The following is a 23,695-nucleotide window of genomic DNA, read 5'->3' as shown; positions in this document are numbered from 1 at the left end:
AGGTTGTCAGAGCCTATGCACATGCTACAGGAACTTGTCAGAGCTTGCGGGTATGCTACAGGAGCTTGTCAAGCTGCAGGCATGCCACAGAAGGTTGTCAGAGCCTGCAGGCATGCTACATTAGGTTGTTAGAGCCTGCGGGCATGCTAAAGGAGCTTGTCAGAGCCTGCGGGCATGCTACAGGAGCTTGTCAGAGCCTGCGGGCATGCTACAGGAGCTTGTCAGAGCCTGCGGGCATGCTACAGTAGCTTGTCAGAGCCTGCGGGCATGCTACAGTAGCTTTTCAGAGCCTGCGGGCATGCTACAGGAGCTTGTCAGAGCCTGCGGGCATGCTACAGGAGGTTGTCAGAGCCTGCGGGTATGCTACAGGAGGTTGTCAGAGCCTGCGGGCATGCTACAGGATCTTGTCAGAGCCTGCGGGCATGCTACAGGAGCTTGTCAGAGCCTGCGGGCATGCTACAGGATCTTGCCAGAGACTGCGGGCATGCTACAGGATCTTGTCAGAGACTGCAGGCATGCTACAGGATCTTGTCAGAGACTGCGGGCATGATACAGGATCTTGTTAGAGACTGCGGGCATGCTGCAGGATCTTGTCAGAGACTGCGGGCATGCTACAGGAGCTTGTCAGAGACTGCGGGTATGCTACAGGATCTTGTCAGAGACTGCGGTATGCTGCAGGATTTTTTTTTTTTAATTTTTTATTTTTTTGCCACGTCAGCGAATCTTCATCTGAGACTGTAAATCAACTCGACGTTCATTATTGTCTCTTAAAATTAATCTTCACATCATTGTGGCTATTTTCTTATTACTTGTTTATAAAGTTTAATAAAAAATGTTTATAAGACTTTTATTTCATATTCTTAAAACTATTCTTACATCTTACTCCCAATTTTTCACTGAAGTTATACTGCCCCCCCCCTCCTCCCTTTATCCCCATGTCAGTAGTGTCCCTTCTCCTAATATCCTAGTCTTTATGTTCTTAATTGCGCGGAGTAACTCCAGTCTCGCTTAAATTGTTTCCAACCTCTCCATTTTTTTACAAATGTTACCCTTTCCTCTTCTTCTCTCAAACTCAGGCTTTCCATATTATATATTTCCTCCACCGCATCTACCCACTCCCATGTTGTTGGGCACTCCACCTCTCGCCATTTTTTAGGGATCAGTTTTTTCGCGGCGTTTAATAAGTGCGGGATAATTGTATCCTGATATTGTTTAACCCCGCCCTCCGTACCATGAAAAAGTACAATCCAGGGGTCTGATTTCAATGTTGTTTGAGTTATTTCTTTTATCATTTGGAGAATCTTTTCCCAATATACCTTAATTTTGGCACACTCCCACCAAATATGTGTCATGGTACCTGTTTTTCCGCAACCCCGCCAACACTCGGCGGTCCTGCCTTGTTGATATTTAGATAACTTATCCGGAGTGTTATACCAACGGGAGATAAGTTTGTAGTTCATCTCAGCTGTTTTATTATCCCTTGCCGAACAGTGTGTCATTTTCAATATTTTATTTATTGTTTCTTTACCCTTTTGTGACCCCAGTTCCCTTTCCCATTTATTTATATATGGCGGCGTTTCTTTCCAGCTAGTCCGTATCAATAGCCCATATAACTTTGATATTATACCCTTTGCTCTGTCGGCCATACATAGTTGTTCCACACCTGTCAGATCCTCTTCAGATCTAATCGGCTGGGGTAATTTTTCAATGAAACGGGTCAGCTGGAGGTATCGCCACCTATCCCTTCTCATAAATCCCATGTGCACTAAATCTTCATGTGAAAGAAGTTTCCCCTTTTTAATTATATCTTTTATTTGTGACCCCTCAAATCTTATCCAGTTCCCTCCTATCACCCTTCTACCAGGGGGGAAGTATTCGTTGTCTTTTAGGCTGGGTTCACACCGCTGCGGGGGGAGAACCGGATGTGATTCGCACAGCAAATCACATCCGATCTCCGTAGCGCTGCGAGTTCAGCCATACAGATAGTATGGCTGAACTCGCAGCGGTCCCGCAGCAAACTCGCACGGGACCCTTTTTTGGGTCCGCAACGGAATCGGATCGCATGGGGGTTCACACCATGCGATCCGATTCCTGTGCGAGTCGGCAGATCGCACTGCGATATGCCGACGGATCTGGGGGTGTCATTAACATAACATTGACACCCCCAGCCGTCCGCATAGGGCAGTGTGAACTGCCGGCGGGAGGTATGCGATGCGGGAAAACGCCGCGGATTCGCGGCGTTCCCGCATCGCAGCAATGTGAACCTAGCCTTAAAGTTATCAACGGTGAATTATAGTGTCCATTTAATCTTTTGTACTCCTTATCCCATATCTTCAATACAATCTGTGTTAACTTATTTGTGTCTATGTCTAGTGCCCTCTTTTTTGGTGGGTTCCATATTATCTTATTTAATTGTGCTTTACTATATATATTAGAGGTCGACCGATATGGGTTTTTCTCTGGCCGATGCCGATGCCGATATTTAGAAATCATGGCGGCCGATAGCCGATATATGATGCCGATTTTTTTGGGCCGATATGTTAGGCCGATTTTATTTTATTTATTTATTTTTAATCCCCCTTGATCTAACACACCTTTCCCACTGGGGCGTTTTTTAAGGCGCTTTTGGGCTAAAAATAGCGCCTGTAAAGTGCCTGCAAAATGGCTCCCCTGCAGTCTGTGTGAAAGACAGAGTGCTTTCACACTGAGGCGATGCGCTGACAGGATCTTAAAAAAAAAAGTCCTGCAAGCAGCACGTTTGGAGTGGTGTATACCGCTCCTCCACCACTCCTGCCCATTGATATGAATGGGCACCACTGCCGAAGCGCATGCAATGCGATTTGGCAGCGGTGCTTCATGGGCGCATTTAACCTCTTCCTTGGCCGCTAGCTGGGTTATATGTGCCCCACTAGCAGCCAAATAGCACCGCTAAAATGATGGTAAAGAGCCGCTAAAACTTGCGTTTTATCATCAACGCCTGCCCGCTCCAGTGTGAAAGCAGTCTTCATAAGTGATACAGAAAATTTCTTACACTTAAACATTTATTAAACAAAACAAACCTCCAATCAGTTTACTTGTATGTATGATCTAGATTAAAAAAAAAGAAAAAAACTATATATTAAATAAAAAACGGGTAGTCAAAACTTTTGGACAAAAAAAAATGGGCTAACTTTACTGTTTTTTTATTTTATTTTTATTTTTTAAATGGTGTATTTTTTTCCCAAAAAAATGCATTTGAAAGACCTCTGTGCAAATGCCGTGTGACATAAAATATTGCAACAACCGCTATTTTATTCCCTAGGATCTCTGCTAAAAAAATATATATCATTTTTGGGGGGTCTAAGTGATTTTCTGGCAGAAAATACAGGATTTTTACTTGTAAGCAACAAGTGTCAGAAAAGATTTAGTCTTTAAATGGTTAAACTGAGAACTTCTACACACTGAGATGACTTCATTCATTCAGAAGTGTAAACATTGTATCATTTAGTTCTTTTCTTGGCAGCCTGCCCAGAGAGGAGGAAAGTGTTGCTATGACGACTCAGACAACTTACACTGACTTCCTACAGAAGTCATTTCAAAGTCCCGCTGTAGAATCGGCTTTTTATCAGCACAATCGGCCGATGCCGATTATTTAAAAAACGGCAAATATCGGCCGATATATCGGCCATCCGATATATCGGTCGACCTCTAATATATATATTCTAAGTTTACCCATCTTTTTTCCTCTTTTTTTTCCCCTTTCACCCATTCGACAATTCTTGATAGAACTACCGCATGGTAGTAATATTGTAAATCAGGGACCGCTAATCCTCCCCTCCCTTTTTCTTGTTTTAATACCCCGTGGGAGATCCTGGGTTTTTTATTGTTCCATATATATTTACTCATTATTGATTTTTATTTTTAAGTAACTTGAAGGAATGTCAATCGGCAACATCTGGAGTTTATATACAATTTTTGGGAGAATAAACATTTTAAACACATTTATTCGACCTATCCACGAGATCGGTCTATTACTTGCTCTTCTGAGTTCAGTTTTTATTTCATTTAATAGAGGGATAAAATTTAAGCGATATATCTTATCCAGGGTATTTGCCAATTTTATTCCAAGATATTTCAGGTCTTTAGTCCATTTAAATTTACACTGTTCTTGGATTGATTGTGTTTCCAGCGGACCTACATTTATATTAAGGATTTCAGATTTTGTTTGGTTAACTTTAAAATTTGATAGTTTCCCATATTCCTCCAGGGCCTTTGTTATCTTAGGCAGAGAGACTTCAGGGTTACTTACATAAAACAGTACGTCGTCTGCGTATGCTGCAAGTTTATGTTCCTCCTGCCCTGCCTTAATTCCAATTATTTCCGGATTGTTTCTGATTGTCGCGAGTAGGGGTTCTAACAAGAGCACAAAAAGAAGGGGTGAGAGTGGGCATCCCTGTCTGGTCCCATTTTCCATCTCAAAGGAAGAGGAGGGCAACCCATTGATGTTTACAGTCGCTGTAGGGTGATCATACATCATTTTAACCCATCTGATCATCCTAGGACCGATGCCCATTTTATCCATTGTCTGGAACATGAATTCCCAATCGACTCTATCAAAAGCCTTTTGGGCGTCCGTTGACAATAGCAGAGCCGGGGGTTCCGTCTTCTTCCTCTGAGATAGAATCAGTAAGGTTCTTACCCCATTATCTTTTCCCTCTCTTCCAGGTATGAACCCAGTCTGATCCGGGTGTACCAATATATTCATTACTTTTTTCATTCTTTTTGCTAGCACCTTAGCAAACAGTTTAATGTCCTCATTTAGGAGTGATATTGGTCTATAACTGGCACACTTGGTCTCATCTTTTCCCTCTTTTCGTATGATCGTTATTGATGCAGATAACGCCTCTTTACTCATAGCGTACTCTGTCCCAATCCCGTTCATATACTTACAGAGTTTCGGTGTCAAAATATTTTTGAACCTTTTGTAATAGCTAATTGTCAGACCGTCTGGTCCAGGGCTTTTCCCAGGGGCTGATTCCGCTAGTGCCTCGTTTATTTCTGCTTCCGTTATGGGATTTTCTAGATATTCTTTATCAATTTCACTAATCCTGGGGAGTCTCGCCTTGTTTAGATAATTATCAATTTCTTTTGGTTTATCTTTTTTATTTATTGAATTATTTTTTACCGCATATAAATTCTTGTAATATGTTTTAAATGATTCGGCTATTTCTTTTGAGGAGTATACTATGTCCCCGGTTTCTGTTTGGATTTTCTCTATGTAGTTCATGGCTTTTTTCTTTTGAAGCATCCTAGCTAAATATTTAGTGGGTTTATTTTCATCTTGATATCTTATTTTATTAAGCTGGTTATAATATTTTTTGGTTTCTTGTTCCATTAGCCCCCGTAGTTCTTCTCTCCTGGTCATTAATTTTTGGTATAACTTTTTATCTGCAAACCCCTTTTTATGTTGTTGTTCTATTCTGAATATTTCCTCTCTGAGTTTATTACTCCTTTCTATGCGTTCTTTTTTTTTCTGCGAGCCTCGTGCGATCAAGATCCCTCGAATGTACGCTTTGTGAGCATCCCACAGAGCCCGCCCGGAGATTCCTTCGGTCTCATTAATCAGAAAGTACTTCTCTAATTCCTTACTCACTGCTTCCCCCCCCCTCCTTATCTAGAATCAGCGTATCATTTAGTCACCAGCTAGAGGCACACTTACTTTGTCCGGGAATCTGCATTTTCATTTTTATAGGCGCGTGATCTGACTGTGTTGTTATTTCTATGCTTGTTTCCAGTACCATCTCTAGGGCTCTGTGTTCTACTAGAATGTAATCAATCCTTGAATACGTCCCGTGTGCTGGGGAGAAGAATGTATAGTCCATTATCTTAGGGTGCTGTGCCCTCCATACATCTACTAACTGGTTTTTATTTAGGTTTTGAATTAACCTTTTTAATTGAGTACTACTCCTTCCCTGCACTCGGGACGAGCTATCAAGTACGGGATCTAGGCAAAAATTCAGATCTCCCATTTTGACTACATGGCCGCTTTTAAATTCTTGTATTTTGGTCAATATTCCCCTCAAAAAATTTATAGGATTTTTATTTGGGGAGTAAATATTAGCCAATGTATATCCAATATTTCCTAGTTTTCCTTTCAGAAATAAGTATCTTCCTTCTGGATCTGCTTCTCTTCCTTCTACGGTAAATCGAATATCTTTCCCGAATCCTATCGCTACTCCTCTTGCCCTCTTTGAGATCGTATCCCCGTAGTACCATTTCGGATGGTCTTTAGAGTAAAGCCTACTCCTTGACGTATGTGATATATGCGTCTCCTGAAGAAAAATCACCTCTGCCTTTAGCTGTTTTAATTCTACTAGGATTTTATGCCTCTTTTTTGCTGTATTAAGCCCCCTGACATTATAAGACAGAAAGTTTAGTTCCATTTTCTTTTTATCTATATTCTCAATTCTGACCATATTCTCTTTTTATTTTTTTTTCCTCTTTTTCCCCCGCAGGGTTTCACTACTGACATCTCCCTCCCTTCCCTTCCCTCCCCTTACCCACTTTACCTCCCACTTCCCCGTCCACCCCCCCATAACCCACTTTCCCTCCCCCACCCCCTTCCCCCCCCCTGTGTTGGCCATCCTATGGCCCTCGACTTATCAGTTGGCCTCCAATCTCTGGCCATTTCTAAGTCTTTGCGCTCTAAGGTGGGGTTCGCCTAATGCCTCCTTTCCCTCCCTACGTTGATGTATCTCCTTGTAGGGGTGGGAATGGGGCTGCCCCCCCGGCCGGTCAGACCTCACACATGCCCCCACCTCTCTCCCCCCCCCCCCTGTCTCCCCCGAGGTCCCCATCTCTTCCTCTTCTGATTTATCATTTAAGATTGGTGACGTTTAGGGTATTTCCTCAAGCTCGTCTGTCCAGCCGGGAAGACTTGGAGTTTGAATCTCCAGTTTTTCACAGAATTCTCTTAATTCTTCAGGGAAGCTTAATTTAGCTGTTATTCCATCTTTAAATGCCAACAGGCAAGCCGGAAAGCCCCATCTGTATCTAATGTTCCGTACTCTCATCTGTTCCAAGAGAGGTTTCAGAAGACGTCTTCTGGAAAGGGTCTCAAATGCTAGGTCCGGGAAGATTTGTATTTCTGTTTCCGCGTATTTTATTGGGGATTTTCCCCTTAATTTCCTCCAGATCTCCGCTTTATCTTCATAATGTTCAAACCTTACGATAATATCGCGGGATCTTCCCCTTCCTGTTTCTTCAGATCCTATCCTCCCGACCCGATGTACCCTCTCTAACAAAGGGAGTGCCCCCTCTACATTGTCTAGTGTGGGGCGAAGTATATCTTTCAAAACCTCCCTTGAATCTTCTTTCTTGTTCTCTGGGACATTTCTTATTCTCAGATTTAGTCTTCTATTTCTGTTTTCCTGGTCTTCGAGTCGATAGAGAATTCTTCTCTGGTTCTGAGAAATTAATTTGACTTGCGTCTGTACTTTGTTTAATTTCTGTTCTTGATTCTCAGTTCTTTCTTCCACGGCTTCAACTCTCGTTAGTAAATGACCCAGGTCGCTTCTTAGCATGCTAATATCTGATCTTATAGAGTTCTCCAATTTTTGGAGCATCTCCCTCATGGCCCCTTTTGTTATTCCCAAATCATCCATCCTGTGATCTTCACATTTACTTAGTTCCAACTCGCTCTCTGTTGTCAATTCATCTCTAGATTGATCTGGGGTCTCCCCTGCTGTTTTTTCCGCCCCCCTATTTTTCCCGTGGTTTGGAGGAACCTTTTCCTTCCCTCCTCCTCTCGGGCTGACTCCTTGAGTCATATACTGTTTTATAGTGCTTTCCATGGCGGCATTTTTTGGTATCTTGGGGCCCCCCTTAGCGGATTGCTTTGAGGCTCTACTCATTTTACTTTTTTTTGTTTCCCGTGGTCGTATCCCCAGTTTGTTGATCTCCTCACGTTCTCTTTCCACGGCTAATGGTTTTACAACAGAGATTTCCCTCCGATCTGCCCCTTAAATTTATTTACCAGGGTAATACCCCTTGGATATAGTTGAACGGTTTTCTCCCCTGAGTCTGTCTGCCTAATACTTCTGTCAATATTTCTCCTCCTAATTTGTGGTCAGTCAGGGGCAAATGATTTCTGACCCACACCTTTTCTCCTTTTTTTTTAGAGACAAAAGGAGAGAGTCAATATTAAATTATGTGGCACCACCGTCAGATTCTATCGAACCATTCAGAGAACCATTCAAGAGAAAGTAAGCGCGGGAAAGTACTGAGCAGCAGCTAAACTTATCCGTCCGGTGCGTTGCTCCTCTGCGTTTCCTGACCATATCCCACCTGGAGACCTTAATGAGCATCCACCGGTTGATAGTCTACTTGTGTTCAACTCAACTATTTCCAACACTTTTATCCCTTATGGGATTTCTTGCTTATTTCCGTTCACTCAACAGTTATTTCAATATAGGTCATATACAGAGAGATGAGAAAAATGCCAGGCTACTGCCCAACTTATCTGTTCTAAGTGTTATTCCCCAGTATATCCTGGAGCTGTCCTCCTAAGTAAACACATATAGCGCATATAAACCGTCCACTTTGACCTTGACCAACAGCTTTAAATATAGGGAGTTTTACATGCAATTTTATCATACTTGCTGTTCCTACTTCTTGCTGCTGGGATGGCCATCCCTCAAATTATTGAGTTTTATGCAACTGATGGAAAAGAAGGAAGGAGGGGACAAAAAAAAGGGGACAAAAAAAAAAAACACACGAGAAACTGCGTCTGGGTTATCTGTTGCGACTACTATTTGCACAGTATATCATATAGTTCCCTATTGTTTGATAGCCGGGAGATTTATCAGACAGTATTGGTCTTCATACAGTTCCCCCTCTGTTACCATACTGTTCATCGTCATTCAGTTGTATATATTTATGTGCAGACAGACTCCTGACAGAGAGAGAACAAACCAAGTGTAGGAGGGAAAGGGATATCCACAACAATATCAATCAGCATTATAGCCTTATAGTCAGCTGAGAGTTTCCAGATCTAAAATTTCCTGCCATTTGCTGCTTATTTTATCAATTTGCATTCAGACATATGTTTCCTATACACATAGAATGTATCCCACCGGACTACAGCCATCAAACTTATCTGTTTGTTCCAGAGTTGCCCAGCTCGTTTTCCGGTGTTTCTCTCCCTCCTAAGCTCCTGGCTTCTCGGCGTTCCTCCGGGGGACCCGTGGGGGGGGAGCGGGGGGCGGAAGTTTATCGTGTCCCGGCCGGCAGGCGGGCAGGTGCCGGAGTAGGCTCGTACATCTGTAGGCTCATGCTGTAGTACGTCGGAGCTTCCCGGAGCCTCTCACTCTCCGACCGTCTCCTATCTCTTCCTCCGCACGTCCTATCCGGCCAGCCGCTTCAAACCCCTCCCTCCGCAGTGAGCGTATCTACGTCACCCCCCCTGTGATGCTGCAGGATCTTGTCAGAGACTGCGGTATGCTGCAGGATCTTGTCAGAGACTGCGGGCATGCTACAGGATCTTGTCAGAGACTGCGGGCATGCTACAGGATCTTGTCAGAGACTGCGGGCATGCTACAGGATCTTGTCAGAGACTGCGGGCATGCTACAGGATCTTGTCAGAGACTGCAGGCATGCTACAGGATTTTGTCAGAGCCTGCGGGCATGCTACAGGAGGTTGAGGAGGTTGTCAGAGACTGTGGGCATGCTACAGAGGCTTTTTGGAGACTGCGGGCATGCTACATGAGATTGTCAGAGCCTGCGGGCATGCTACAGGTGTGGTTGGCGATTAGGGACACAATGTAGGAGACTGTCGAGATATTATACAAGCATCTGTTAGAGATCAGTGCGATTTACAGTCAGTGCTTCCTATAGCCCCGTTAGAAGTTTACTGACACCATATTTGGTGTTCCTCTTACCAAGATCCGTTCTAAAACCTCCTCCACAGCATTGATATATTTTACACCAGCCAGTCCTGGCTTCAGTCTCGCTGAGTTGTGCAGGCTTCTCTCTACTGAAATGGCTTGCTCTCTTATCACTTCACACTGAGTTTTAGAGCTAAACAATTCTGGCTAAAATGAGAATCACGATTCTTTTTGCTTACGATAAAGATCACGATTCTCTCATGATTCTCGCGGCGTAACATCATCTTTCATATTATACAAAAAAATTGGGCTGGCTTTACTGGTTCGTTTTTTTTTTTATTAATTAAAGTGTATATTTTGATAAAAAATTGTGTTTGAAAGACCACTGCACAACAGCAGTGTGACAGAAAAAATTTGCAGCAAATGCCATTTTATTCTCTAGGGTCTCTGCTTAAAAAATAAATAAATAAATAAATAAATAAGTATATATATATATATATATATATATATATATATATATATATATATATATATATATATATATATATTTGGGGATTCTAAGTAGTTTTCTAACAACAAAAATTTATTTTAACTTGTAAGCACCAAGTGTCAGAAAAAGGCTTGTTCTTGAAGTGGTTAAACTGACCTCATTTGCAGACAGAAGTTCATCCCTTTGATCTAAAAGAACTAAATGTTACATTGTTTATAGTTATCTCAGTTTTTAGGGGCAAGAGGGACAAGAAGAGCTAGGGGAATGTTTTTCGTATCTTAATGCAAGAAATACATTAAAGTGGAACTTCAACCACTTTTTCATCTTTCCATCTATTAAATCCTCTGCCCTTGTTTTAATTTTGGAAAATTAAACTTTTTTATACAGCCCACTTTCTGTTTCTTGTCTGGTAAAATGCCTAGGCATTTGACATAATTTACAGCTCTCTCTCTCTCTCTCTCTCACTCTTGTGAGAGTTTACTGGGAGGGAGGGGGGATGAGTCATAATAGGGCCAATCAGAGCTGCAGAGCTGGAGGTGTGCCTCTGTGTAAATCCAGGAAGTGAACAGACAGCAGCTTCAGCTGTCCACAGTTAAAATGATTGCAACCAGACTTAGTGGAGGGAGATTTCTGCAGCATATTTGGCAAATACAAAATCACATTATATATAAAATAATATGCAAAGTGGTTGGAAGGAAGCTTCAGAATGGCAAAGATGTTTTTATTACAAATTATGTCAGCAGACTGTAGTTCCTTTTTGCCTTTTAACCACTTTATTTTTCTTGCCACTACAGTCCACTATGGTCGTCAGTTTTTCCCAATTAACCATTAGAAAATCAAACAAATATTTAAGTAACAAACATTTTCAAACAAATTTTTATTTGAAATTGTATATTATTTAAATTTAAAGAAGCACTGCACAAAGAAACATCCAGCAAATAACAACAGTGTTACTATTTTTCTATAACAGAAGACTTCAGATTGGAAAAACCTAGTGGTATAAAGAAGTATCGGGAAAAGATTGTGTAGTCCTTAGATTGGGGGAAGGGAATCAGCGAGAAGAAATCTGTCGGTCACCGGCTCTCTGCTTTATCCCTGCGGCACTCACTGGTGCGGGCTGTGGGGGGGATGGGACCAGCTGGCCCCTTTCACACTGCGAGTACTGGCCATTAGCGCTAAAGCGCCTCTCGTTTTAGCTGCGCTTTAGCGCTGTTTAACCACTTCTGGACTGCCACGTGCTGACATACGTTCTAAATTTGAAGAGGAATATCTAGCTGCTGCCATAATAACCCTGGTATCCTGTCCTTTGACGGACGGTCCGGTTGCTGATAATAGTGGTCTCTGCGGCGGATTCACCACAAGATCACTTTTATCGGCGGCGGGAGAGGGGGCCCCCCTCCTGCTGCGCTCCGGTGCCCTCTGCCGCTTACCAGAGCTGCCGGTAGTGGTGGAGGCAATAGGATCCTTGTTCTTCCTGAGTATGGAGACGAGTGAGGGGAAGATGGCCCCCACCTGTGTCCATACCATTGCAAAACATCACTTCCACCCATAGCTCTTAAAGGGCCATTTAAAAAAAAAAAAAAAAAAATGAAAAAATGTATTTCTTTATTTTTTATTGCATTTTAGTGTAAATATGAGATCTGAGGTCTTTTTGACCCTAGATCTCATATTTAAGAGGTCTTGTTATGCTTTTTTTTTAATTCCTTGTAACAGGAATAAAAGTGACACAATTTATTTTTTTTTTTAAAAGAAAAGTGTAAAAATTAAAAATAAAAGGTAAAATAAATAAGAAAGAAAAAATGTTTAAACGTGCCCCGTCCTGGCGAGCTTGTGTGCAGAAGCTAACGCATACGTGAGTAGCACCCGCGTATGAAAACGGTGTTCAAACCACACATGTGAGGTATCGCCGCGATTGGTAGAGTGAGAGCAATAATTCTAGCCCTAGACCTCCTTTGTAACTCAAAACATGCAACCTGTAGAATTTTTTAAACGTCGCCTATAGAGATTTTTAAGGGTAAAAGTTTGTCGCCATTTCACGAGCTGGCGCAATTTTGAAGCATGGAATGTTGGGTATCAATTTACTCAGCGTATCTTTCACAATATAAAAGAAAATTGGGCTAACTTTACTGTTGTCTTATTTTTTAATTCAGAAAAGTACGCTTGTAAGACCGCTGTGCAAATACGCTGTGACAGAAAGTATTGCAATGACCGCCATTTTATTCTCTAGCGTGTTAAAAAAGTAATTTTCTAGAAAAAAAAACTTTTTAACTTGTAAACAACAAATCTCAGAAAAAGGCTCGGTCCTTAAGTGGTTAAGCAGTGTTTTTGCGCTGCTTTTTGGCCACTAGTGTTGCGGCGCTTCTCAGGCGCTTTGGAAGCGCTGCCTGTTCATTTCAATGGGCAGGGAGTTTTGGGAGCGCTGTATACAGCTCTCCCAAACCTCCCCACAGATGCTGCTTGCAGGACTTTTCCTAACGTCCCACAAGAGCACCGCCCCAGTGTGAAAAGACACACTGAAATGAATGGAAGGCGGTTTTCAGGCTCTTTTTAGAGGCTATTTCTAGCGCTAATACGCTATTTAAGAGGCTATTTCTAGCGCTAAAATGCCTGAAAACCATCTTAGTGTGAAAGGGGTATCAGGCATCTGGGTGGATCCCGACAATAAAGTCAGGATCTCTCCATAGTCTTGACTGACTGAATACGGGTCACAGGATTGCAGAACACAGTGCACTCTTGTGATCCCCAGGAGAAGTAGGGCCAAAAGAACGTTGGTCCTGCTTCTCCTTTAGGACCAGTTCACATCGTAGAAATGCAATCTGGATGCGTTTCTGCTTGCACTTTTTTTTACTTTAATGCTTTCTGGTTCGTTTTTGATGCATCCTGGTGCATGTTTCCCCTCTTTTTCTTCACCTTAAATAAGGAAATGTGCGTTCCGGTGCATTTTGATGCGTTTTACTGCGTTCCAGTACAGTTCAGTGCAGAAAAAATGCAGCATGTTCTGCTTTTTTTTTTTTTCTGGAACTGGAATGCACTTGTATGAACTATGCTATTGGAAGTCCTATAACCTACAATCCGTGTGATTTTGATGCAGAAAAAACGCTCTGGACTGCATGTGGTGTGAATCCTCCTCTATATAGGTGCAGTATGTGGTTTACTTGGTTCATTTCCAATGGGCATAATGCGTGCGAAAAAAAAATGTCGGAAAGACAATAGTTTTTTGCTATGTAAATGCTTCACAGAGCAGCACCAGAGCTATAATTCTGCCCATTGTTAGACTTGGGAGAATAGAAACTCCTGGAAGAGGTTGTTTATCACATGAAGTGTATGTCTAGCCAAAACATTTCAGTTCTTTTTTTCCGTTGCGGAGATTTCCATTTCCTTCTTTCTCCTGTGTCTCTGACACCGTGACTGGAAATAAAAGGAAATCTGCATTGGAGACACAGACAGCAATAAAAGAACCGACCTTCTCTCACCCCTCTAATACGTGTTTTTATTGGCATGTTTCTTCTCCCTTCCTGTCCTGGGGAAGGAAGTTGGTGAAAATCTTTAAAATGGGGTCACAGATGGCAAAAGAAGGAATTCTCTACTTTATCCAAAGTCCTAGAAACATATTTTGGCTTGAGATACATTGCAACTTTCTCTGCAAGCAGCATGGATTCACATTTCAGTGCTTTCTGTGCACATTTCCAGAATGTGCGAATACGCACTAAAACACGCAACGCGCTTGTGGTGCCATGAGGCACTTAACCAGTTCCCGACCACCTGCCGTAAACGCATTTACTGCAGCAAGACGTCTCTGTTGGGCAAAGTCATGTACCTGTACATGATTTTGTGCAATAGCAAACTGGGGGGCACGCACGTGCCACCGGAGGTGCGATGACACAGTGATTGGCCACAGGGGGGCCAATCAGCTGGCCTGGCAGACACAATCAGTGGGCTTGGCGGACGCATTGTCTGCCGGCCATCTGTGATCGCTCCCCGCAGTCAGAAGGGCAGTCTGCCGATGTACACAAGCAGACCGTCGTGGTGCCAGGCATGGACACTGTGATCTAGTTTTTCTGCTAATCAGGAACATGGATTACAGTGTCAACCTCCCCCCCCCCCCCCTCCACAATAAGAAAGCACAATTAGGGAGTACACTTAACCCTTTGATTGCCCCTGATGTTAACCCCTTCCCTGGCACTGTCATTTATACAGTGTTGATTTATATTTTTAGCACTGATGACTGTAATAATGTCACTGGTTCCCAAAAAAGTGTGAAAAAGTGTCAGCTAGGTATCTGATCTGTCCGCCGCAATGACACAGTCCTGCCAAAAATCGCTGTAAACATCCCTTGTAATAGGAACAGGGGCGGACTGACAACTCATGGGGCCCCCGGGCAGGAGATTATGGTGCCCCCGGGCAATAGAATATTATGGGGCCCCCGACCAATAGGAGATTATGGGGCCCCCGGGCAATAGAATATTATGAGGCCCCCAGGCAATAGGGGATTATGGGGCCCCCAGGCAATAGGAGATTATGGAGCCCCTGGACAATAGGAGATTATGGGGCCCCCAGGCAATAGATTATGGGGCCACACAGTATATATACACACACACACACACACACACACACAGTATACACACACAGACACATAATATACACACACAGTATACACACACAGGATACACACATTGAAAAGGTACTGGAGAGGTGGGGCAGGTATAATCTTGTGATTTTTTTTAAAAACACAGATTTTTACATACTGTCCCTGGTTTTATTGAGGCTGGCAACCCTGATGGGGCCCCTTAGTGGCATGGGGCCCTCGGGCAGTGCCCAAGTGCTCGAATGATCAGTCCGCCCTTGAATAGGAATATGCCATGATCGGTCCTCTTTACAGTGAGATATGGGGTCAATAAGACCCCACATCTCACCTCTAGGCTGGGAAGCCTGAAATAAAAAAAAAACAATAAAAACGATCTTGGCTTCCCAGCCGAGGCGCCGCCATTCGTTTAAATGCAGAGGCCGAGCGTGACGTCATAACATCGTGCCCAGCCCCCGAATGATCATAGAGACTCCGGCGACCATCTGGTCCACCGGAAATCTCTATGATCTCCATCCGGGGCCGGGGGATCCTGTCTCCGACTCACCGATGGAAGGGTGGCAGGAGGGGGGGGGCGTCCCCTCCCGTTGCCCGTAAGAGCGATCAAGCGGCGGAACAGCCACTATGATAGTTCTTATGGTGTAGGGAATAGCTGGCTGAAAAAGCCAATATCTGAATGATGCCTGTAGCTGCAGGCATCATTCAGATATATATGCCCACAAAGTCAAGGACGTCCTTTCTGGGGCTGAAATGGTTAATGGCGCCCTGATGCAGCCAGTAGGCACACATTTTGTCATGTGACAAAACGTGCGGTACAAAAACGTGCCAAGCTCTGTACCCGAAAAAGGTGTGTGAGGTTCTGTGGGGTGTTTGTTGGGTGTAGGGCAGACTATTCACTGCCACATGAAAAGTGCTCCAAGAAAATGCACATTAGTGTACTGAGCAGACATGAATGGGTCCTAAAGTAGAAGAAGCTCTTTTATTTTGTACAGTGAAGGTTTGTTGAGCTTAGTAGATAAGAGGAAGATGTGTTGATGTCCAAAAAAAAAGCCTCTTTTGTTTTGTTTAAAGGGGTTGTAAACCGTCGTGTTTATTCATTGTAATGCATCCTATGTATTAAGGTGAAAAAACTTCTGACACTGACCGCCCCCCCAGCCCCCCTCCATTTTACTCACCTGAGCCCTTCGTCCCCTCGCCGGAGACACGCTCTACCTCTCTGCCCGGGGTTCTGGGCTCTTGATTGGATAGATTGATAACAGTGCAGCCATTGGCTCACGCTCCTGTCAATCAAATCCACTGATGCGGGAGCGGGGCTGAGTCCGGAATTCTGTGTCCATTGACGCAAATGCTGGACTCGGGAGCGTGCCTGCAAGGTAACCCCCCGGAGATTGCTTCTCCTAGGGGGTTTACCGATGTGGGGAGGAGCTGCGAGCGCCACCGGGGGACCCCAGAAGGCGATGATCTCTGCGCAAAACGAAGTGCCCAGTGAAGGTAACTATGATATGTTTGTTATTTAAAAAAACGAGGGTTTACAAACCCTTTAAATATAACTAAAGGCAACATTTTTTTTTTGTTTTGTATATAGTGAAGAGGGATTAGAGCACCTGTGGGGTTTTTATTGCTGTCTGTGCCCCCATTAAGGTGATTCACCCTCTCTATTTGTTCTGTTTACCTTTATCATTGAAAGTGAAAGTAAAAGAAAATCCCACATTTTGGTTTGTCCCCAGAGAAGTAATAGAGGGGAAATCTTCCAATCGGATCTCTAGTTCTGGGGGTCTCCAAGAAATTCCCTTAATTTGCAGGGATTTCCTCTCACTTCTTGTTTGGCTATGGGACAGGAAGTGAAGGGAAATCTCTGCAATGGGACACAGATGGTGAAAAAAAAATCTGACAGGGGTTATAATCCTCTCTTGCTCTAAACAAAAGTTGTGGCAATAGTTCTTCTTTAAGCTTCCATTGTAGAGGATTGGATGTTCATGTGATCGTAGATTCACCTCATTTACTTACATCCCTCTTCTAGAGAACAGTCTCTTGTCTCGCCCCAGAGGACAGGCTGTGCACTGAGCTCTCCCCTATGAAGTGATCACATCTACAGGGAGGACGGGGAACCTTCTTCTCTATATCAGTAGTTGAAGTTGGGACGGGGGCGTGGCTTGGTTACAAAGTCAATGTAAAGTGGGCGCGGTTGAGTGACAGCCTCTTAGCTAATCGGAGCCCGGGGGCGTGTTCTGTAGCCGGAGGGGCGCCGTAGAGTGGGTAAGGTGTGCGGAGGTGGGCGGAGCTGTGCCCTCGCAGTCGGGAGAAGGGAAGGCGGGATTGGAGGAGGGGGGTGCGAGACGATGGGAGCTGCCTGAGTGAGAGAGAACACCGGAGCAGAGTCCGGGGAGGGAGGGGGACACACGGCCGGGAAGAAGATGGGAGCTCCGCTGGACGCGCTCCTTCTACTCCTCTGTACTGTGTGCTGTGTCCGGGGTGAGTGCTCTCCTCCTGTCATGGGGGGTGGGGGGGGGGAGAGCTGCAGCTGCTGGGGGGGGGGGGGGGGGCTGTGTGCACAGAGGGCCATAAAAAGTAAACTATGTACAAGTCACATCATGACTGGGGGGGGGGGGCACAGAGCCCGTGCACGGGGGGGGGGGGGGGATGTGTGGGATTTCCTCCTCCAGCACACATGTAGCTTCTAGCATTGTCCTGGTATTTACTAACACTGAGAAGTCCATTGATCGCACACAGGGCTGTCATCGCCTCCTGTGTGGTGGGGGATGGGGGGACACTTCATTACAAGTCTCAGCTCCACTTCTCACACTTTACTTCCAAAACACAATGGGACTTTATCCCTGCCATTCCTGGGCTGGCTGCTCTCCTTGGGCTCCATTCACACACAGGGCTGTAAGGAGACTTATTTACAAATGTCTTTTATTTACAGATCTGAACACAGCTGCGTTGTTTTCACACCGGAGCGGAAACACGCACTGCGCTCAGATCCCCCAAACCTGCGTCTGAGGACATACACATACTACATGGAGGATGGAAGTATTGGGGGGAAAAGGACGATTTAAAAAATATATAAATATTAAATATTTACTGATCGTTATGCAGGAGCTTTGGTGGCAGAAAAATAAAAAATGTAATAAGAACACAATAAATGTTACACCCGTGTGAATGTTGCCTTAAGCCCCGTACACGCGATGAGAACATCGGACAAATGATCGTCCCGCTTTTTTTATTTTTTTATTTTTTTTAATGCTAGTCTCAAATCGAAAACACATTACTAGAATTCTGAAAAATCGTCAAAAACTTCCCGCGATGATGTATTGTAATGTAGTATCGGAGCATGCATGAGCACTCCATTCCTTTACGGACAAATACTCTACTAATTGTTTGTTCTGTTATTGTACAAGAAAAAATATTAGTACTTGTCTGTCAGATCATTTCACATGCATCGTTGTGATTGGCTCTTGAAAGCTGTGTACTAACGATCAGATTATTGGACGATCGCTCTGAAAGCAGTACTTTTTTTGTCCAATTTTCTCATTGTTTGTATTAGGCATTATTCTTGCTGTTGTTGATTTGTCTATGAAGGTTGCATAGACAGATGTGCTGTCTATCTGTATAATGAGCTGGTTTGATGGAATACGTGTAAATCTAATGATAGAGATCACATAGGATAGTGAGAGGTGCCTGTCCTCGCTGTGATCGCTGGGTGCTAACACACGATTGTATGTGATCCAGGAGTGTCAGAGGGAGAAAAGATCAAAGCAGTCTGAGGAAGGAATCCCTGGGCTGAGCTTGCACTATTGTTAGTTCAGACATATCACATTTCATACATATATATTATATATATATATATATATCTATATATATATAGATATAGATATATATATATATATATATAGATATATATATTTATATACATACACACTGTATATATATATATGTGTGTGTGTGTGTATATATGTAATACACATCTGTATATATTAATTAGAGTGGTTTTCATTTGTTTCATTTTTGAGAATCATGAGGATTCACACCACATTTTGAATAGTACATAAAGTGTGGCGTTTGGTCAGAAGTGATCATCAGTCCTCTGAAATATAATGCTTTTTATTTTTTCAAACTATCTTCATTTCTGTTTGTAATTTTCAATGTACTTCTGCAAAATAAACATGTAACATATGTAAAGATCTGACCTTCGCTTAGCAGCAGGGTTTTGATGAACCTTAGGGTTCCTCCAGAGGTGACTAGGGGTTCCTTGAGCACCAGTGTAAGGGGAATTCCCCTAACTGATCCCATACCGATACGTTTTCACTGAGGGGTTTCTTTAGGACAGAGATATGCAATTAGCGGACCTCCAGCTGTTGCAAAACTACAAGTCCCATCATGCCTTTGCCTCTGGGTGTCATGCTTGTGGCTGTCGGAGTCTTGCTATGCCTCATGGGACTTGTAGTTCTGCAACAGCTGGAGGTCCACTAATTGCATATCCCTGCTCTAGGGTAAATAGGTTGAGAGAGGCTGGTTTAGGCCCCTTTGACACAGGTGGAGTTCCCCAGATCAGTGGGGGATCTTACCGCTGACCCCTTCTGAGCAGGCGGATGACTGGTCCATATCTGCTCCACTGATACATAGCGAACATTGACACTGCCCACTTTTCTCTATGGCCAGTCGGAAGTAAATGGACCACCTGTTGGTTTATACCCAACTGCCATCTAATCTGGTCTGCCAGGCGTCAATGGATACATGTCTGTTGGCGTCCTCCGCTCTAAAGAGGGCAATGGATGGTCCAATCAGGTCCACCTAAAAAACTGACAGACAGACCAAATCGGTCTGTCCATATAAAAGGGGCCTTGCAGTGTTACTGCTGAAGCCTTACCCTTGTGTAGATCGCAGCACTCTTCTCTGAGGATCTGATGTTCTAATATGAGTAAGACCCCTTTCACACCAGGGCGTTTTGCAGGCGCTATAGCGTTAGAAATAGCGTCTGCAAAACGCCCTAAAGAAGCTGCACCATTGTGTGTAGTGTGAAAGCCCCGAGGGCTTTCACACTACAGCGGTGCGCTGGCAGGACGTCAGAAAAAAGTCCTGCCAGCAGCTTCTTCGGAGCGGTGAAGGAGCGGTGTGTTTACCGCTCCTCCACCGCTGCTCCCCATTGAAATCAATGGGGCAGCGCTGTAATGCCGCCGGCAAAACGCCGCTATTGTGGTTTTAACCCTTTCGCAGCCGCTAGCGGGGGTAAAAGCACCCCGCTAGCGGCCAAAATGCGCCGCAAATCCGGCGGTAAAACGCCGCTAAAAATAGCGGCGTTTTACCGCCGACGCAAAGGGGGCGGTGTGGTGTGAAAGGGGTCTTAGTGTATGGCAGCCTTTCTCAAACTTTTTATTCCTGAAATCATTTTCAGATCTCAGGGAACCCTTGCTAAGAATAGTCTACCAGGGGTCATTGGGAAATTGTCCTTTACATTGGGGGTCAGTGGGAAGACCCCACTTACAGGCAGTTAAAACTATTGTTGGTGTCACACTGCTGGCCGTGTGTGTGTGTGTGTGTGTGTGTGTGTGTGTGTGTGTGTGTGTGTGTGTGTGTGTCTTTTCAAAGTGGTAGTTGAATATTATTCCTCATGCAATTACATTCTGTAGATTTGATGCTAGTTCTGTTCGGAGCAGGCTGTATAGACAATCTGTACTAAGTGTTATTAATGTTAAAAAATTGTAGGCAGTGAAAGTATGGAATGTTTGGTGGGAAAACAGAATACATCCTGAGAGTTTTACTACATACTCTTGAAGATGATGAATAAACAATTTTCTTGATAAACTTTTTCGCAGTGAAAATAGTTTGGCCTTTAGTTTTGCTGGATTTGTGAGCTGATTTTCTGCTGGTTTCCTTCTGTAGTAAAAAAAATGACACTTTTTGTGACAATTCCGAATCTCTACCAATTTATAACATCCTGACCCACCACATTATGTCCCAGATACGGGGTAGAAACAAAGCTACAAGAATCTGAGATTGTTGAAGTGTCGCATACTAAGCAATAATTAGTGATCTACATAGTTTATTCCCAATCTCTGTTTTAAAATTTAACAATAAATTGATAAAATATTTAATAAGAATTAACATGCATACATTAGCCCATATTACATGAATCTCCTCATATACACCCCATTTACCATCTACCCATTGGTGGATTGCACTCTGTGACGTACACCAAAAAGCGATCACAGAATATATTGACAATAATGGATATTACCTAATTTATATGACCCGGCTGGCAATCCCCTCAGTTGCTCAAAGGAAGCAAAACATTATAACATATCACTGGATCAGGATTGATTTACCTGAAGGGAGTGAAATCCTTATGTATCTACGGCTTGCATGGGGGAGCCTTTATTCGGGGACCGGAATTTGACTTGCTCTCGTCAGAGAACTCTCAACTGGACACTATTAAAGGATCCACAAATTGTATTTCATTCTCTCCCATGCAATCCCACAGGGATCCTTTTGGGCTCATACATGATATCACATATGCCCAATATGAAAATGTATTTAGCCATATATATGATGTCCAAAATGAAATGACTGTTAAATTTGTGGTCCATTATGAATACTTGTCTTAGGAATATTATATGTCCTAAGAAGCTGAGTTTATCTTTGAAATGTGTAACAGTTACAATCACTATTTTATTGCAGAAATCTTCAGTGTATTCTTTGATGGTTTATTTGATGTATGTCACAGATTGCACAATGCCAGTGGCTTGATGGTAAATGGCGTGTATACAAGAACATTTGTGTAATATGAGCTAATTTATCGATGTATATTCTTAAGGTGATAGTAAACCGTGGCAGAGTTTAAAAAAATAAAACAACAAAAATGCATCGCATACTACTAATAGCACATTATGAAATACTTACCTTAGAATGAAGCCCTCCAGTGGTGTGCTGTCACCGCTGAGAGAGCTGACATCTTCCCCTGATCTTTCTTCCAAGTTCATGGGGTGTAATTGGCCAGAGTTGCGATGACATCATTCCCACGAATGTGGGATCCCCTGGTTTTAGCCGTGGTATTCCAGACCTTCAAAGCGCATGCACCGGTGACATCACCGGCTGCGTCCAGGTGAATATCTCCTAAATGTGCACCGTTTAGAAGATATTCATTTTACCTTCATTCTATAATAAAAATCACAAAGTGGATTTACTAGCGCTTTAAAGAAAATTGGGGTTGATTTACTAAAACTGGAGAGTAGAACATCTGGCGCAGCCCTGCATAGAAACCAATCAGCTTTCAGGTTTTTTTCTTTTCTTTGTCAAAGCTTAATGCTGGTCATACACTATACGAAAAAAATCGGCCTAACCCATTTTCGAAAAACGAACATTCAGCCGTGAGCGCAAATGGGAGTGCCATTATGTAATGACCAATAAATCGTTCATTGGACATAAATGAATGCATTTTTTGTTTGTGTTTTTTTTTTTTTTTTTTTTACATATACCTAGTGCAAGCAGTTTGGACAGGAAACACATTAACCTTTCAATTTATCGTTCATTCAGCAGAAAATTTCCAAACTTGTCCTTTGTTCTTTTGGCTCAAAAACGTCCCAACGATTATCGATTTTGTGCCCATTAACTGGGCGAAAAACGAACTAACTGTCTAAATGACCGAATTGCGACCGATTTTTTTCATATAGTGTATGGGGCCAGCATTCCTGAACAAGCTGAAGTTGGAAGCTGATTGGCTACCATGCAGAGCTGCACCAGATAAATCAACCCCATTGTATAAATTACATGTTTTTATAAACTATGAATTTTAGATCATGCATTCATTATTGCTTTGTATGTGACAAGTTTGATGTCTTACCTTTTTGTGTGTGAATCCAATTGGATCAATGCTGGCAATCTACCACCAGGGTCTCATTAAACAAATTCAGCACTGAATTGATTGGGTCAGACAGTTGGGGAATGAGTCATTTACTGCCAGTATAAGGGCAGGGGAATGGCATGCTGCCAGTAGACCATTGCCTGTCTGTGAATAGGGCACCAGGTTTTGGTGGGTATATCCTGCTCCCCCAGGAAAGATGGAATAGTGATGTTTTGTACTGACATCTACTTCTCTCCCTCTTCTGTCCAAGCATATGTTCTAGGCTTTTAGATATAATATCACAGGCTTACATGGCAGGTGCTTGTCCAATAATTCTGCATTTCCTGATATTAACAATGCTAGGATCTGCCATCCTGCTGAAAAACAGGTAGTAGGTTGGTAAACACAACAGAATGGTGGAGTTGAACATATAAAATCTGAAGCCATATAGCCTTAAAGTGGTTGTAAACCCTTACAAACCACTTTGACCTACAGGTAAGCCTAGATTAAGGCTACATGGTTTAGGAGATATTTGCCGAAAGACAGGCACCGCTGTCTACGACGCATGCGCCGTAGACAGCGGCGCGCAGGCGCACTGAGCGCACTGCAGTTAACGGCGATGTGCCGCGAGTGGCGGCTCCTGTGCGTATGCGCGGGAGTGACGTCATCACGGCTCCGACGAATTACAGTGCCGGAGCAGCGAGACCCACCAAGAAGATGGAGGCTCCGGACTACAGGGGACAGCGGTGACTTCACTGGCTCCTGTGTCAGGTAAGTGACACATAATGGACTACTATGCGATGTATAGTAGTCCATTATGCTTTGCCTTTTGCAGGGAATCAAAGAGGAAGTAAACCCATCAGGGTTTACTTTCTCTTTAAAAAAAGAAAAACAGATACTGCGAGTGCCAATGGGTTGGGAGG

General features: G+C 43.4%; 1 protein-coding gene across 2 annotated transcripts in view; it reads left to right on the top strand.

Moving 5' to 3' along the window:
* The window catches only part of LRP5 (LDL receptor related protein 5), a 287,294-nt gene that overhangs the window by 6,578 nt on the left and 257,021 nt on the right, over positions 1-23,695 (top strand). The window contains exon 1 of one of the 2 annotated variants that reach the window (XM_077455902.1): positions 17,243-17,407. The exons of the other annotated variant lie outside the window; for it this stretch is intronic. Within the exon in view, the coding sequence (XP_077312028.1) occupies positions 17,350-17,407 (58 nt within the window). The 5' untranslated portion in view covers positions 17,243-17,349. Of the gene's footprint in view, positions 1-17,242; positions 17,408-23,695 lie in introns of those variants that run through there. 2 annotated transcript variants of the gene reach the window in all.

This window comes from Lithobates pipiens, unplaced genomic scaffold (genome assembly GCF_037356315.1).
Source record: "Lithobates pipiens isolate NorthernLeopardFrog02 unplaced genomic scaffold, aLitPip1_a1.2 Scaffold_10, whole genome shotgun sequence".
NCBI classification, from domain to species: Eukaryota; Metazoa; Chordata; class Amphibia; order Anura; family Ranidae; genus Lithobates; species Lithobates pipiens.
Note: the sequence above shows the minus strand (reverse complement) of the source record. Positions and strands in the feature narration are given on the sequence as shown.